The sequence below is a fragment of the Henckelia pumila genome, chromosome 4 (assembly GCF_033568475.1).
Source record: "Henckelia pumila isolate YLH828 chromosome 4, ASM3356847v2, whole genome shotgun sequence".
NCBI classification, from domain to species: Eukaryota; Viridiplantae; Streptophyta; class Magnoliopsida; order Lamiales; family Gesneriaceae; genus Henckelia; species Henckelia pumila.
In genome coordinates this window covers 138,056,669-138,069,221 of record NC_133123.1, presented here as the reverse complement: position 1 = coordinate 138,069,221, position 12,553 = coordinate 138,056,669, and the positions used below count along the sequence as shown (strand labels likewise).

The 12,553-nt window shown below is 33.4% G+C and overlaps 1 protein-coding gene across 1 annotated transcript; it reads left to right on the top strand.

Annotated features, from left to right (window-relative positions):
* Positions 1–9,732: 9,732 nt before the first annotated feature.
* LOC140866431 (probable calcium-binding protein CML44) lies at positions 9,733–10,361 on the top strand. The gene has a single exon (XM_073271415.1). It carries the CDS (start codon positions 9,821–9,823, stop codon positions 10,319–10,321), a length of 501 nt encoding a protein of 166 aa, XP_073127516.1. The 5' UTR covers positions 9,733–9,820; the 3' UTR covers positions 10,322–10,361.
* Positions 10,362–12,553: the final 2,192 nt, after the last annotated feature.

Sequence of the window (12,553 nt, the reverse complement as noted above, 5' to 3'; positions counted from 1 at the left end):
CAAGAGGCTTTAAAGAAATTATTCAGACACATGATATTATTACATAAATCAACTCCTTTGAAAATGTGAAGACAACTTGTTTAGCTACTCATAGTAGCCTTGTTCTTGTAATACATAAAGAAAACTTAATACAATAAAGAGAAAAATATTACAACAATTTATTTGTAAGAAAACTGAAGGGAATGATCGATATCTTCAGCTTCCTTGAACGCTTGTATTTATAGCTGAGGTTTCACTCGTTTCACCGAGAAACTTCAGGGAATCTTACAGCTATCTTCTATTTCTTTATGTCATTATTGATGACATCTTTTACTAGTGGAGGAGGCAGCTGTCTTATATTTTTTATGTCATTATTGATGGCATCTTTTACTAGTGGAGGAATCACATGCCTGCCACTTTCTTTTGGCTTTATTCTCCCCACATGCCTGCTTTATTGTTGTCGGGGCATCTTTTGCTTTTGAAGTAGGCCCCTGTGAAAACGCATCTTTGGTGGTCCTTGTCCACCTTTGCTTGTCTCGAAAAAATCTTTTCGATCCATTCGGGGTCTGAAGTTTTTTTCGAATTCTGGCTCCTTCTGGTTGGGACACTCTGGGCAGATGTTCTCTGACCATCTTCCGATATGAGCCATGTTACAAAATTTTTGGCGAGTCTCTTTACTCCCCGACAGCTTGTTATTTCATAAAAAGTTTCTCTTCTTTTCGAAGAGTTCTTCCGCAAAAGCCGTAGTTTTTCCTGTCATTGTGTTTAACAAGAATGATCCGTTCACAGAATTCTGATAAAATTTGAACGAAAACTTGACCTTGTCCATCTCGGTGAGACAAACCCAAATACCCCATGCCCTTCTGGTTGAGATTTCATTTTCTCCAAAAGTAGACACTAATGGTATTTCCTCAGGAATAGGGTCCTTAATGAATCTTTGATTATTCATGTCAGGTCTCCTTAGCTTGATGAAATGAAAGGGTTCGTGTGATCCTTTCCCTGTTGGTTCTGGAGCTGCACTAAAGAAATATAATTCAAGCACATCTCCTCTGGACAAATGGTCGTTATTTGCCCATGTTTCTTGGACTGCTTCCTGAATCCATTTGGGTAACTGTGATATCTCCGGAAAGATTGGTGACGTTGTATAAACTGAGGCCAAGGCTCCAAATTCATACCAAAGCTTTACATCCTTAGGATTGACATTGTTTTTTAGCCATACCCTTGGATATATCCCTGCAACATCAACCCTGCAAGTGTTAGAGTTAATTTCACTTCTTGTACTTAATTTCTCCCACCTCTGTTGATAAACCTGAAATGGAGAAATAATAGCTGGATTAGTATCGATCTTAGATTTGCCCTTGTCAGTGTTGGACCTAAGATTGATCTCTTCCTCTTTTACCCTAGAGGCGGAGGGTTGACTTGATGAGGAATCCTCATCAATTGTTGCTTCACCTAGATCATCAAAAGTTGATGATAGATTAGCACTTGTTTCTTGAGTTTTAGCTTCCTCAACATCTTGTTTTCCAACCGGTGGATGTATTTCTTATTTTTGTAAAACCAATGGTTTTAGCATATCTTTTTTATGAGAAACCAATGGTTTCTCTATGGCTTTCACAATTGGCCCTTGAATAGCTTCCCATAGTTGTGTTTGGCTTGCATACACCCTGTAATTCGATTAGATACTTTGATCCGATCAGCTTGTTGTAACCTGCCGGCCATTTCAGCATTAATGGCTAACTGGTTGAACTCGGTTTGAAGCAACCCAAGGTGTTCCCTGAGATGCCTCTGCATTTTCATGATGGAATCCACGTCACTGCCTTCCATCTCTTGTTAAGAAATCTGCAAGAATATTTTCATGAGATTTAATAATAACAATATCAAAAATATAATTTTGACATAATGCTTGTCATCTTAATAACCTAGCTTTCTCAGGTTTAGATTCAATCTTATTTTTTTAAGAAAGCTTTTACCTGGGTGTTATCAACCTTTAGCGTGAATTTTTTAGCAAGTAAAAATAATGGCCATTTTTCGAAAGCTCTTTTAACTGTATAAAATTCCTTTTTGTTGATATGTCATCTGATGGCCTCTGATTTTGAAAAAAGACCGCTACAGTATCTGCATGGTATTTCTCCATCCGGAGTGATCTTGGTAAGGACTGCTGCCCACCAATCGTCACTAGCATCCGTAAATAAAACCAGATCATCTTCATCTTCAGGTATAGCCATTTTTGGGAGATTTTTACATATCTTCTTTAATTGGTTTACCCCTTGAGTATGGTCTTCTGTCCATATAAACCTAGCATCCTTTTTTAACAAATGACTGAACACATTTCTGTACATTGTTAGGTTGTTAATGAACATCCCTGCGAAATTAACTATTCCAAGAAAACTCTGGAGTTGTTTTATGTCTTTGAGTTTATCTGGAAAATTCTTTACCTTTTTCACAATATGGGGTTGTAGAATTATTCCAATTTCATCAATCTCAATACCAAGGAATTCAATTTTCCTTGTTGTTATGACTGCTTTCTTTTCAGATAAGACAAGTCCTTCTTGTTTACAAATTTTAGAGAAAATCTCTAAGTGTTTAACGTGTTCGTCTATATTTTTTGACGCTATAAGAATATCATCAATATAAACAAACATAAAGTTGAAATAATCTTTAAAAAGGTTATCCATCTTTCTTTGAAATATCTGGGGTGCATTAGCCAATCCCATAGGCATAACTTCCCAAATATAGTGTCCTTGTGGAGTAGAGAAGGCTGTAAATTTCTTACTGCCTTCTTCCATTCGAATCTGGTAAAATCCAGACTTACAATCAAATTTTGAGAACACTCTAGCATTTCGTACACAACTAATTAGGTGTTCTCTACTCGGTATGAAGTACCCATCAAACTCCAGGATTTTATTAATACCTTGGTAGTTAATAACTAACCTGGGTTTTTCTCTTTTTATTTCACCATGATTTCTGACCAGAAATCCTGGGCTGCTATATGGTGAAACTCCTTCTTTGATTAGACCAAGGTTCAAATGTTCCTTGATAATTATTCTCATATCCCTTTGATCTGTTATGTTCATCGGGATAGACTTATATCTGACGAATTCATACTCTTTGCCTTCCTTTAGAGTAAGACTAGCTTTGAGTTGATTTCTATCCCACCATGCCAAAGGATGCTCGTTGTAACTTTCTTTGAGCCTTTTTTTGACATCTTCAAGAGATACCTTATTTTCTAACTCTATATCTCTGAGATTTAGAGTCACCTTGAGAAACTCCATATCCTCTGTTTGGAGTTCTTGTTCTATTGTTATTTTCAACATGATTTCTCCAAACCTTCTTAGATCTTTCATTTTTGGGTGAAAAAGTTTTCCTTTATCACCACGCTGGCTGCGAAATATTATCGGCAATTGTTGATAAAAAGCAATTTTGAGTCTTTAAACGATAATTTTATGATCACAAATTGTAGTGAACATAAGTCTTCTTGACTCATTATCTTGTGTGTACTTCTTAAAAATTTGTAAGAAGTTATTTCCTAACAGGATATCAGCTCCTGTATCATGGAAATAGATTGGTGGTGTCTTTACCTTGTACCAAGGTGTTTGACCTGCTCCTCCCATGAGGATTTCTGCTTGTTTTATTCCTTTGCAAAGAATTAAAATTCTTCTAGAGAAATCCCGTCCAGCAATTTTTGGCAATTCTTCTTCATATTCTTCAGGGAAGACTCCTCTTTTTGCTGTACAAATTCCTGCTCCCGAGTCAATATAAGCTGCAAAGTATTCAGCCTTATATTATTCATACAACATTCCTATTGGAATGTATATGGAGAAAGGATTTGTTGTCACTTTTTAAAGGGATTACTAAATGGCCCTGCCATTTTTAACAGACTGTGTTGCAACTCAGTAATCCGATTAAGACTTTTCTCCTTTAGTTTTCCTAAGGCTTCAGAAGGTAGAGTATGGTTACTTCTTTCTACTTCTTTGATGCGTCCTAGTAAATCATGTTTATGACTTACTAATTTCAATAGTTGCTTCTTCCTCTGTTTGTAAACAGAGTTTTCGAATCTGTTTAAGGGATTGTCCCTTATCCAATTCTCTTGATTTTCCATCTCGTAGAATTTTTATTGAATCCTCCAAATCTTCTCTTTTGCCATAAACTCTATTCCTTTTTCAAGGCGTTTCCATGGTTTATGGTCCTCCAGAAATTCTAGGCCAAGAATGAGCTGATCCATTTCTTTTCCTGGAATTTCACAGATTTGAACTTCCAATTCTCCAATATTTATCACTCCTTGGTAAGTTCCTTTTTCTTGTTGTTCCAAATAGTAAATCGAGTTACAAGGAAACTGATTCCGATGACTTGTAATTTCGAATACTATTTTCACTTCTTTCCATCCTTCTGGAGATCTAAGTTTTTCTATTATAGAAAACTCCTTTTCTTCTGGTGGAATTTCTTGAATAGGAGATTTGTCCCATCTCCTACTTGTTATTCGGTCTTCTTGGAAAGATAACCTTCAGGGTTCTATTTTAAGGTCTCTGTATAGAACAGGTCTGTCTTGAATTTGAATGTCTGTTTCCTGAATTAAAGGAAACTCGATTCTTTTCGGGTATATTGCATGAGCAACTTTCCCAAATATCTCTGGAATTTCAATGAACTCATTTCTAATAAATAATTCAGAATGTTGAGTATTAGAAAGAGCATATGAAATTTGATATGTAATAGAATATGGCCTATTACCTTCCTTCATTAGTTTTTTTTCCTTGAAGTTTTGATGCAACGTCAAGGCTCGACTAAAATCTCTATCAGCTAAATTGTAGGCTATTCTTGGATAAATAACTCCCACAATTTTTCCTGCGCACAAATTTCCTGAGATAGTTTCTAGAACCGCATCTTGTATATTCCTCATTCTTTTATCGCATACTACGATATCTATGGGTGAATCTATTCCTTCTTTAAAAGTAGCTTTGATCATAATCTGGATTGCTCCAATATGAATCCAATACATTGTCTTTGCTACTTCTGCTTTTAATTTCTATAATTCCTCTCGAATTTCTTCAAAGGGAATCAACTGCATCTCAATTTGATTACTGGTTAATTCCATAGGAATCGCCATTTCCCTTCTGGATACCTTATAAATCAAATTATGTCTTCTTTGTCTTAGCCCTAGGTTTCCTAAAACTCTTTCAACTTGTCCTGCCGAAAATCCTTGGTACTTCTGTAGTGTTGGATTTTCTCTCATAATCCTTTGAACCATATTATGAGATATCGTGGTTTGACTAAAGAACCCAGCCAAACTTTCATGTGTTTCATGTCGAAACACCTCCTCTTTACTCTGATTCTGATTCTGATTCATCCTCAGAAACTTCTTGACTAAATAATATCTCTTCTTCGTATATGCTTTCATCTGAGGGGATATCCTCAAATTGATATAATTAGACTAGATCTTGAAAGAAAACCGCATCATCCATATCTGGTGTTGCTTCAAAGAGTTTGACTCCTTTTTTCTTGTTTTCTGGACAATTTGTAGATATATGTCCTTTTGCTCCACATGTCCAGCAGTTGCAATCCTTGAAACTTTCACTTGCCCTTGTATGAGTTCTTCTGAAAGTTCTTCTTGATGGTGTTCTTCTCCTGCTTTGTGATGAGCCTGTTGCTGGGGACGTTCTTGTAGGTCCACTTCTTCTACCTGATCTATAGGATCTGGCTTTTTGTTTGGACCAAAATGTTATTGGTTTCCAAGAACTCTTCATTCTTTTATTATAGGGATTATTTCTGAATTTCTTCCTTTTAAATCCCTGTGTTCTGTTTCCAATGATCGTTGGAAGATCATTTTCTCTACAACACAAAGGTGTACGCTTATCTATACCCCTTATTTTCTTGTAGTTCTTTTGTAATGCTGCCATATGGCACCATTCTGCCAATTTTCCTCTCAAAAAGGACGCGCGTCTTGCCAATGTATCAAGATTACCTGGAATGTATTCTTTAATCAGCATTTCTCTCCAGGGACTTGACATTTTTGCGAAAAATAGCTGAATAGCTACATTTTTCTCGACTCCCGAATTCCATCTGTATTTAGTGAATAACATAATGTATTCATCAACTAAACAGATATCATGTAACTCGAGGCTATACAGAGCTTAAGTATATCTTCTCTTTTTCTCTGTATCTTGATTATTGAAATAGTCTACCCCTATGAATTGTGCTTTAAATAGGGTGGCCATTCTTTCTCCAATCTCGCTGAGGGATTCTCCTGCTAAGATTGATTCCTTCGTATCTGGCATAGTCATCTCCAATGCGATCTTGACAGATCCCATTAGACTCATTTCTAGAAGTTTAATGAATCCTTCTTTATTGAGATCTAATGTCCCTGCTGCAATTCTCATAGCTGACGTCCAATCATCTATAAGATCTTCTCTGTTTTTGAAGTCCAAAACATCAAGGTTTAACATAACCCCATAAGGATGTATCGGGTCTAAAACAGTTTTTCCATAAGGAGTTTGATGTAGTGGTATTTTACTTCTTCTTGATCTGGTTCCTGCTGGATGTGAATTTTCTCCCACATGAAACTCACTATGTGGTTCTTCTGTTTTTACCACATATCTTGGGGGATTTCCCATGGTTTATTCACCCTTAGGGGAATTCATTTTTAGATCTACAACCTTGAGATTCGCAAAAAAATCCGCAAGATCTTGTAGATCCTCGAGATTTAATCTTTCTAAAGTAGTCATCAGATAGTGTTTTTCTCTGATACTGCTTTTATAAGATTAATCATCATTTCATCATTAGTTAAAGGTTTTTGAACCATTTTGGTTTTACCTTTCTGATTTAACAAAGGTTCGGTACCAAACGAGAGTGGTAACCTTCCTCCTGTATTTCCTTTTCTAGAACCAGAAGTATGTTCTAGGTTTAGGATTTTATTTTGAAGATCCTTTAGAGTTCCAAGAATTTCTTCTTGTTTCTTAAGGATTTCTTCAATTTTCCGAGGTATTTCATACAACTGAGTGCTGTAATATTGTACCGTCTTTTGAATTTTTTTAAGATCTCCGGAGAGTTTAGAGGAATCTGGGGTAATCTCTAAAAATTTAGAGTTAGAAATCATTTTTCTTTATCTCTTCAAATTTGAGAGAATTAGTCGCAACCTGTTGTAAGTAATCTATTGTGAATAGATTAACTTGTTTATAGGATATTTCGTATGAATAAAATCCTCTTGATTCAAACCTTCGTTTGAAGTCATCTTTTTGTAAAATCTTCTCCTCAACAAAGAAAAGCATGAATTAACGAATAATATTATGTCTGAATAATTAACCTAAGGCTTTGATACCATTTTTCCGCATAATTCTTTATACTGCAAATGAGCACAAAATTTTCAGATTCAAGCATAAAACCTTTACAAGTTAAGTATAGAACCTATAGATTTCAAGTCTAGATTAGCATAAATCCAGCACAAGAATTAAATATTAAAATATTCAAGTTTGGTGGTTCTAGGGAGTTATAGTAAAGAATCTTTTGCCTAGAGAGTTATAATAAAATTAGGAAGAGTATTAGGAATTTTAGGACAATTCATTCTTTTTTTTTTCCTCATAATTTTGAAAACATATATGAAATCAGAATCTATTTCCAACAACATTTGACATTTTTTTTAATGGTGTCCGTTATTCTTGGTTTTTGAGGTGGAGAATTGAACACCAATTTTTGGTTATATATATATATATATATATATATATATATATATATATGTTGGTCATATATCTCATTAGTCGTAGATAATTGTATTGAATTTTTATATACAAATTTGACGGTTTTGCACCATTCGTGTCTCCCTCAATCTTTATACTATCTCTCAGTATATATAAGAATTCAATAGGTTTTATCTTTTTCCAAAATATTCCTTCCACATAATATCTTTATTTCGAGGGAAAAAAATAAATAAAACACGGCAAAATAGAACTCAAAATTTGAAGTGTGACCGGTACAATTAGGGGTGCAAACGAACCAAATCGAGCCGAATAATTGTAAAATTTTAAGGCTCGAATTCGGTTCGATAAGAGTGTATTCGAGTTCGAGCTCGATTCGAAGTTCGATAATTTCAAATATTTTGGCTCGAGATCGGCTCGAAATGAAGTTCGAGTTCGAGTTCGGCTCGAAATATTCGAACCTATTCGTGAACTATTCGGATATTATGGTTCGAAAAGCTCGAAATGTTCGAAAAAAGTTCGAAATGTATATATATTTATTATATAATTATATTATATTAATTAAATATTAAGGTTCGCGAACTATTCGCGGACTATCGAACAGTATAATTTCGGCTCGAGCTCGGCTCGAAAAAAAGTTCGAACATGTTCGATTTCGGCTCGAGTTCGTTAAGCTCGAATACGAATCAAATATTTATCGAGCGGGCTCGTAAAGCTCACGAACAGGTTCAATTCGTTTGCACCCCTAGATACAATAGATGAGTTTACTTGTACATGATGGGCATGAGGTGGGCATATATTGTTGGGCACCATAAAAGAACTCTATATATATATATATATATATATATATATATTGTTGTGGCTAAAATTATATTTGATTTTAAAATTTATGCATACATATGCCGTATATATCGCGTGTCAAGACCATTAGTTTTTTTTATTATTAATTAATGGTGGTCTTGAGTCTTGACTCTTGATTATAGCTTGCCTGTTATGCTTGTTTGTTAGATAATGATATTGATGACTTGTGAAATATATACAAAATATTCTTAAAAATTTTGTTACACGTATTTATAATTTAGACATGATTAATTTATTTAGAATGGAAAACACGCCAAATATAAAATTGTATAAATCATAATACAAGTGCAAGTCGAGGATTTTTCTTTATTTCTTTGTTTTTTTTATCTGTAAGAATTTTCTTTTTTTTTTAAAAAAAAAAATAGCTAGTGTGCAAGTTGAGGATTGGAATATAGTTTTCTTGTAGATTTTGCTGCTTTAAGAAATTATTTTATGTGATATAAATCGACTTATAAGTTATAATAATGGGATAATTAACTGTACACGAGATTAACATGCCGACCACTTCATACTGTGGACGAGATGGGAAATGAATTTTAGATGGAAATTCATTGTAAAATAATTAAGACCCTATCGTCCATTTTCTTAAATTTCTCATCAACTAATTTATTTCCAATCTTTTTTTTTAAGTTGGGGGAAGAGATTTTTTGTTACAGTTAAGGCTCGAAAAATGTAATGGAAAGGATGTAAGAAAACTTTAATCTAAAATAGGACACCAAAAATTAGTGTTATTATCATGACCGTCTTTTCAAAATGACCAAAATGTCTCTACAGAAATTATTAATTTGAACTTAATATATGCTAGCACATACACAATACGCATGTGTCATCAATTTAAACAACCATTTTGAAATTGGAAAATTCATGAAAATAGAATGGAAATGAAAAAGGAATAATATGGAAAATATGAAAAGAGAAAAGAATCTAACATTATATTATAAAGTTTTCCCCTTGCCAAAGGTCATGGACTCGTGATATAGGACTAAAAATACAAGCCATGGAATCTTCCTTTTTCCAAAAAAAAAAAAAAAAAAGAAGAAGAAGAAACATAGAACCCTCTCTTGTATTAAATTTCCAAGCAACATCGTCTTATTTAAAACACTTTAATGGCCCTCCATTATTCATCATTTGACCGTTAAACACACACGGATATATAGTAGCCTTTAAATACCCTTGCCTAGCTTGTATACATAAATAAACTCAACAAATCAACACCACATTAAAATCAAATTTTCATACTATATTATTTCCCCTCTAGCTTCTTCTTTTCTTTCCTAGTAATAATAACATAAAGTGAAATGTCTGCTGTTACCATAGAAGACCTCCATAGGATTTTCAAGAACTTGGACAAGAACAACCACGGCCGAGTAAGCATACATGAGCTGCACCATCTTCTCGAAAACGTCAGCATCCACACGACGTTGGAAGAGCTCGAAAAGCTCGTGGGTGACACGAGTCTCGGGTACATGGATTTCTTGTTCTTTTACGAGACAATAGTCAAGGCCAGAATGGCCGAAAGTAAGGATGGTTCTTCCAACGATCATATCGAACACGACGACAAGTATCGTGTCGACGATCTTCTAAAGGCTTTTAAAGTGTTTGATTTGAATGGCGATGGATTCATTTCGAGCGAGGAGCTGCAAAGCGTGCTCTCGAGATTAGGTTTGTGGGACAAGAAACGTGGACAAGATTGCAAGGAGATGATTCATGTTTATGATCAAAATTTGGACGGGGCACTTGATTTTGAGGAGTTTAAGGTTATGATGTCTAGTCCTCCTACATCGGATTCTGAAATTTAATTCATTTTTTTTGCTATATATATCTTCTTCATTTTATTTATTCATTTTCCACGCATATCCCAGAGATTTCATGACGATGAATATAGAATCTATTGCCCGGCCCGCTTTGGATTTTTCGATATCCGATCCAAATTCTTGGTTTTGATTTGGCCACATTAATTTGACCTCTCGTTTATCAATTCATGTGTGGGGTGTGCGCACTATATGCTCGTGAGACGGATCGGCTCGATTCATGTATAATTGACATATCATATAGTTTCATGATAGTTTTTCTCATATTTCGTTAGGGTGTTTATGATGTTGCTTTAAATTTGCATGACCCTGTTTTTTTTTTTTTTTTTTTTTGTGTTCTATTTATCTTATATTCGTGTGAATCAATATGAATAAACATTAATAAAACTCAAAACGTAGCACATAAATTTTTGTTTTTTTATGACTTGAGAATTTGTCGCCGATACATTTCGGTGTGCACTGAGTAATTAAATTTTAAACTAATGCAATAGCCTGCAACTTACGCTAGTAATGAGGTAAACCGCACTAGACAAGTCATGTGCGACAGGTTAATACAAGAAAGTGTTGACAGGAGAAATCGAAATCCTTACATCTGATCTAACGCTCACCTTCTCTACTAACTTGAATATCCCTCGGAACCGTAACACAAATTTTTTCAGGTATATGTTAGGTTTATCTTAATGGCCGTTTCTTTTCCTTTCTTTACAATCAAATTCCATTATTCGAAACGGCTATAATATTAATTTCTTATATAGGGAAGTAATTAATAGTATTCTCAAGTATTTATGACCAAATCAAGTTTATATACGTAGGCGCACCGACAAATAACTATTCAAACCGGCTACATGAAAATGTCTACTCTATATTTTGTAATATAATATCTAACTGCACCGTCAACCTTTAATTATTTAAAATAATATAATTCTTTATTTTTTCTCGTTTATCATATACACAAAAATTTTTATGAAACTCTCTGATATATTTATGATTATAAGACCAGATATGTATGTGTTTTTTAAATTAATTCAATGATGATTAGTCAACATATTATGTCAGTCTAACCACGTATATAAAATTAACGTGATCACAATATAATTAATATATGATATTCAAAGTTAAACACTGGCAATATAATTAATGAGAATAATTATTCCTGCAAATCAGCGTATAATTTATAATGTATGCATATATGAGGATATCACGTAGAAGAATGATTACAAGATTACAAAATTCAATTCCCAATTTTCCAAGTCCTTTTTCTCCATCTTTTGTTATTTGTTTCTTACGGAAGTTTCTCTTTCCTATTTTCCGATTGGTCGATATATATAGAAGTCGCATTTACAGTTAAAAGTCGTTGGAGGTGCTTATATTTTCTTGATTTATCAACGCGATAATAAATTCATGATTAATTGTTTATAATCAAATGACGACCGGCCGACACGAGAAGAAATAATTGTAATCATTTTTTTTAAATTTTTTTTTCAAGTACTCATCATTTATCCACGGAGATATAATAATACTCTCTAATTTTTTTTTATTAAATAGAAAACATCGAATCAACCCCGGACATGTATATCTTCTATCTGGAGAGATTTATGTCACCATACCACAAGTGAAGAAGGCGAGAAAAAGTTCTTTTAATTCTATATATGTAACTCAATAGGATATATAAAAATCAAATAAAAAAAATTTCCAAATGAAATGCAACTGATCATCTCATGCTTGGCCTATTTTTAACTAACAATATTACAAGAATCGTTGTGTTGATTTTATTTATGTGAATATATCATAAACAGAAAATTATTCAAAATTCGTATATGAGATATGTATTCATGTATGCAGTATAATAACGTACATTGTTTTATGGTTTTATTGACTTTTCATGATTAACATAATTCGAAATAAAAAAATTCATATACAATTTTAAAATAAATATTTAATTACATTTCATTAAAAAAAAAGAAATAGTTAATTACATATATTTTCTCTAGGTTATCATAACTAAAAAAAGCGCAACTAATTTTGAAAAGTACATATATCTTCCCTTAAGTTTGTATCAAACTTACATGACTTACACCTAATTTTAAAAATTACGTATATCTCCCCATAGTTTTTGTATACATTACAATTACCACTTCTTGTTCATGATATTAAAGAGTATGGATTTTATAAATTAATTTAAGACAAAAAATTTAAAATAAATTAAAATTAAATTAAAAT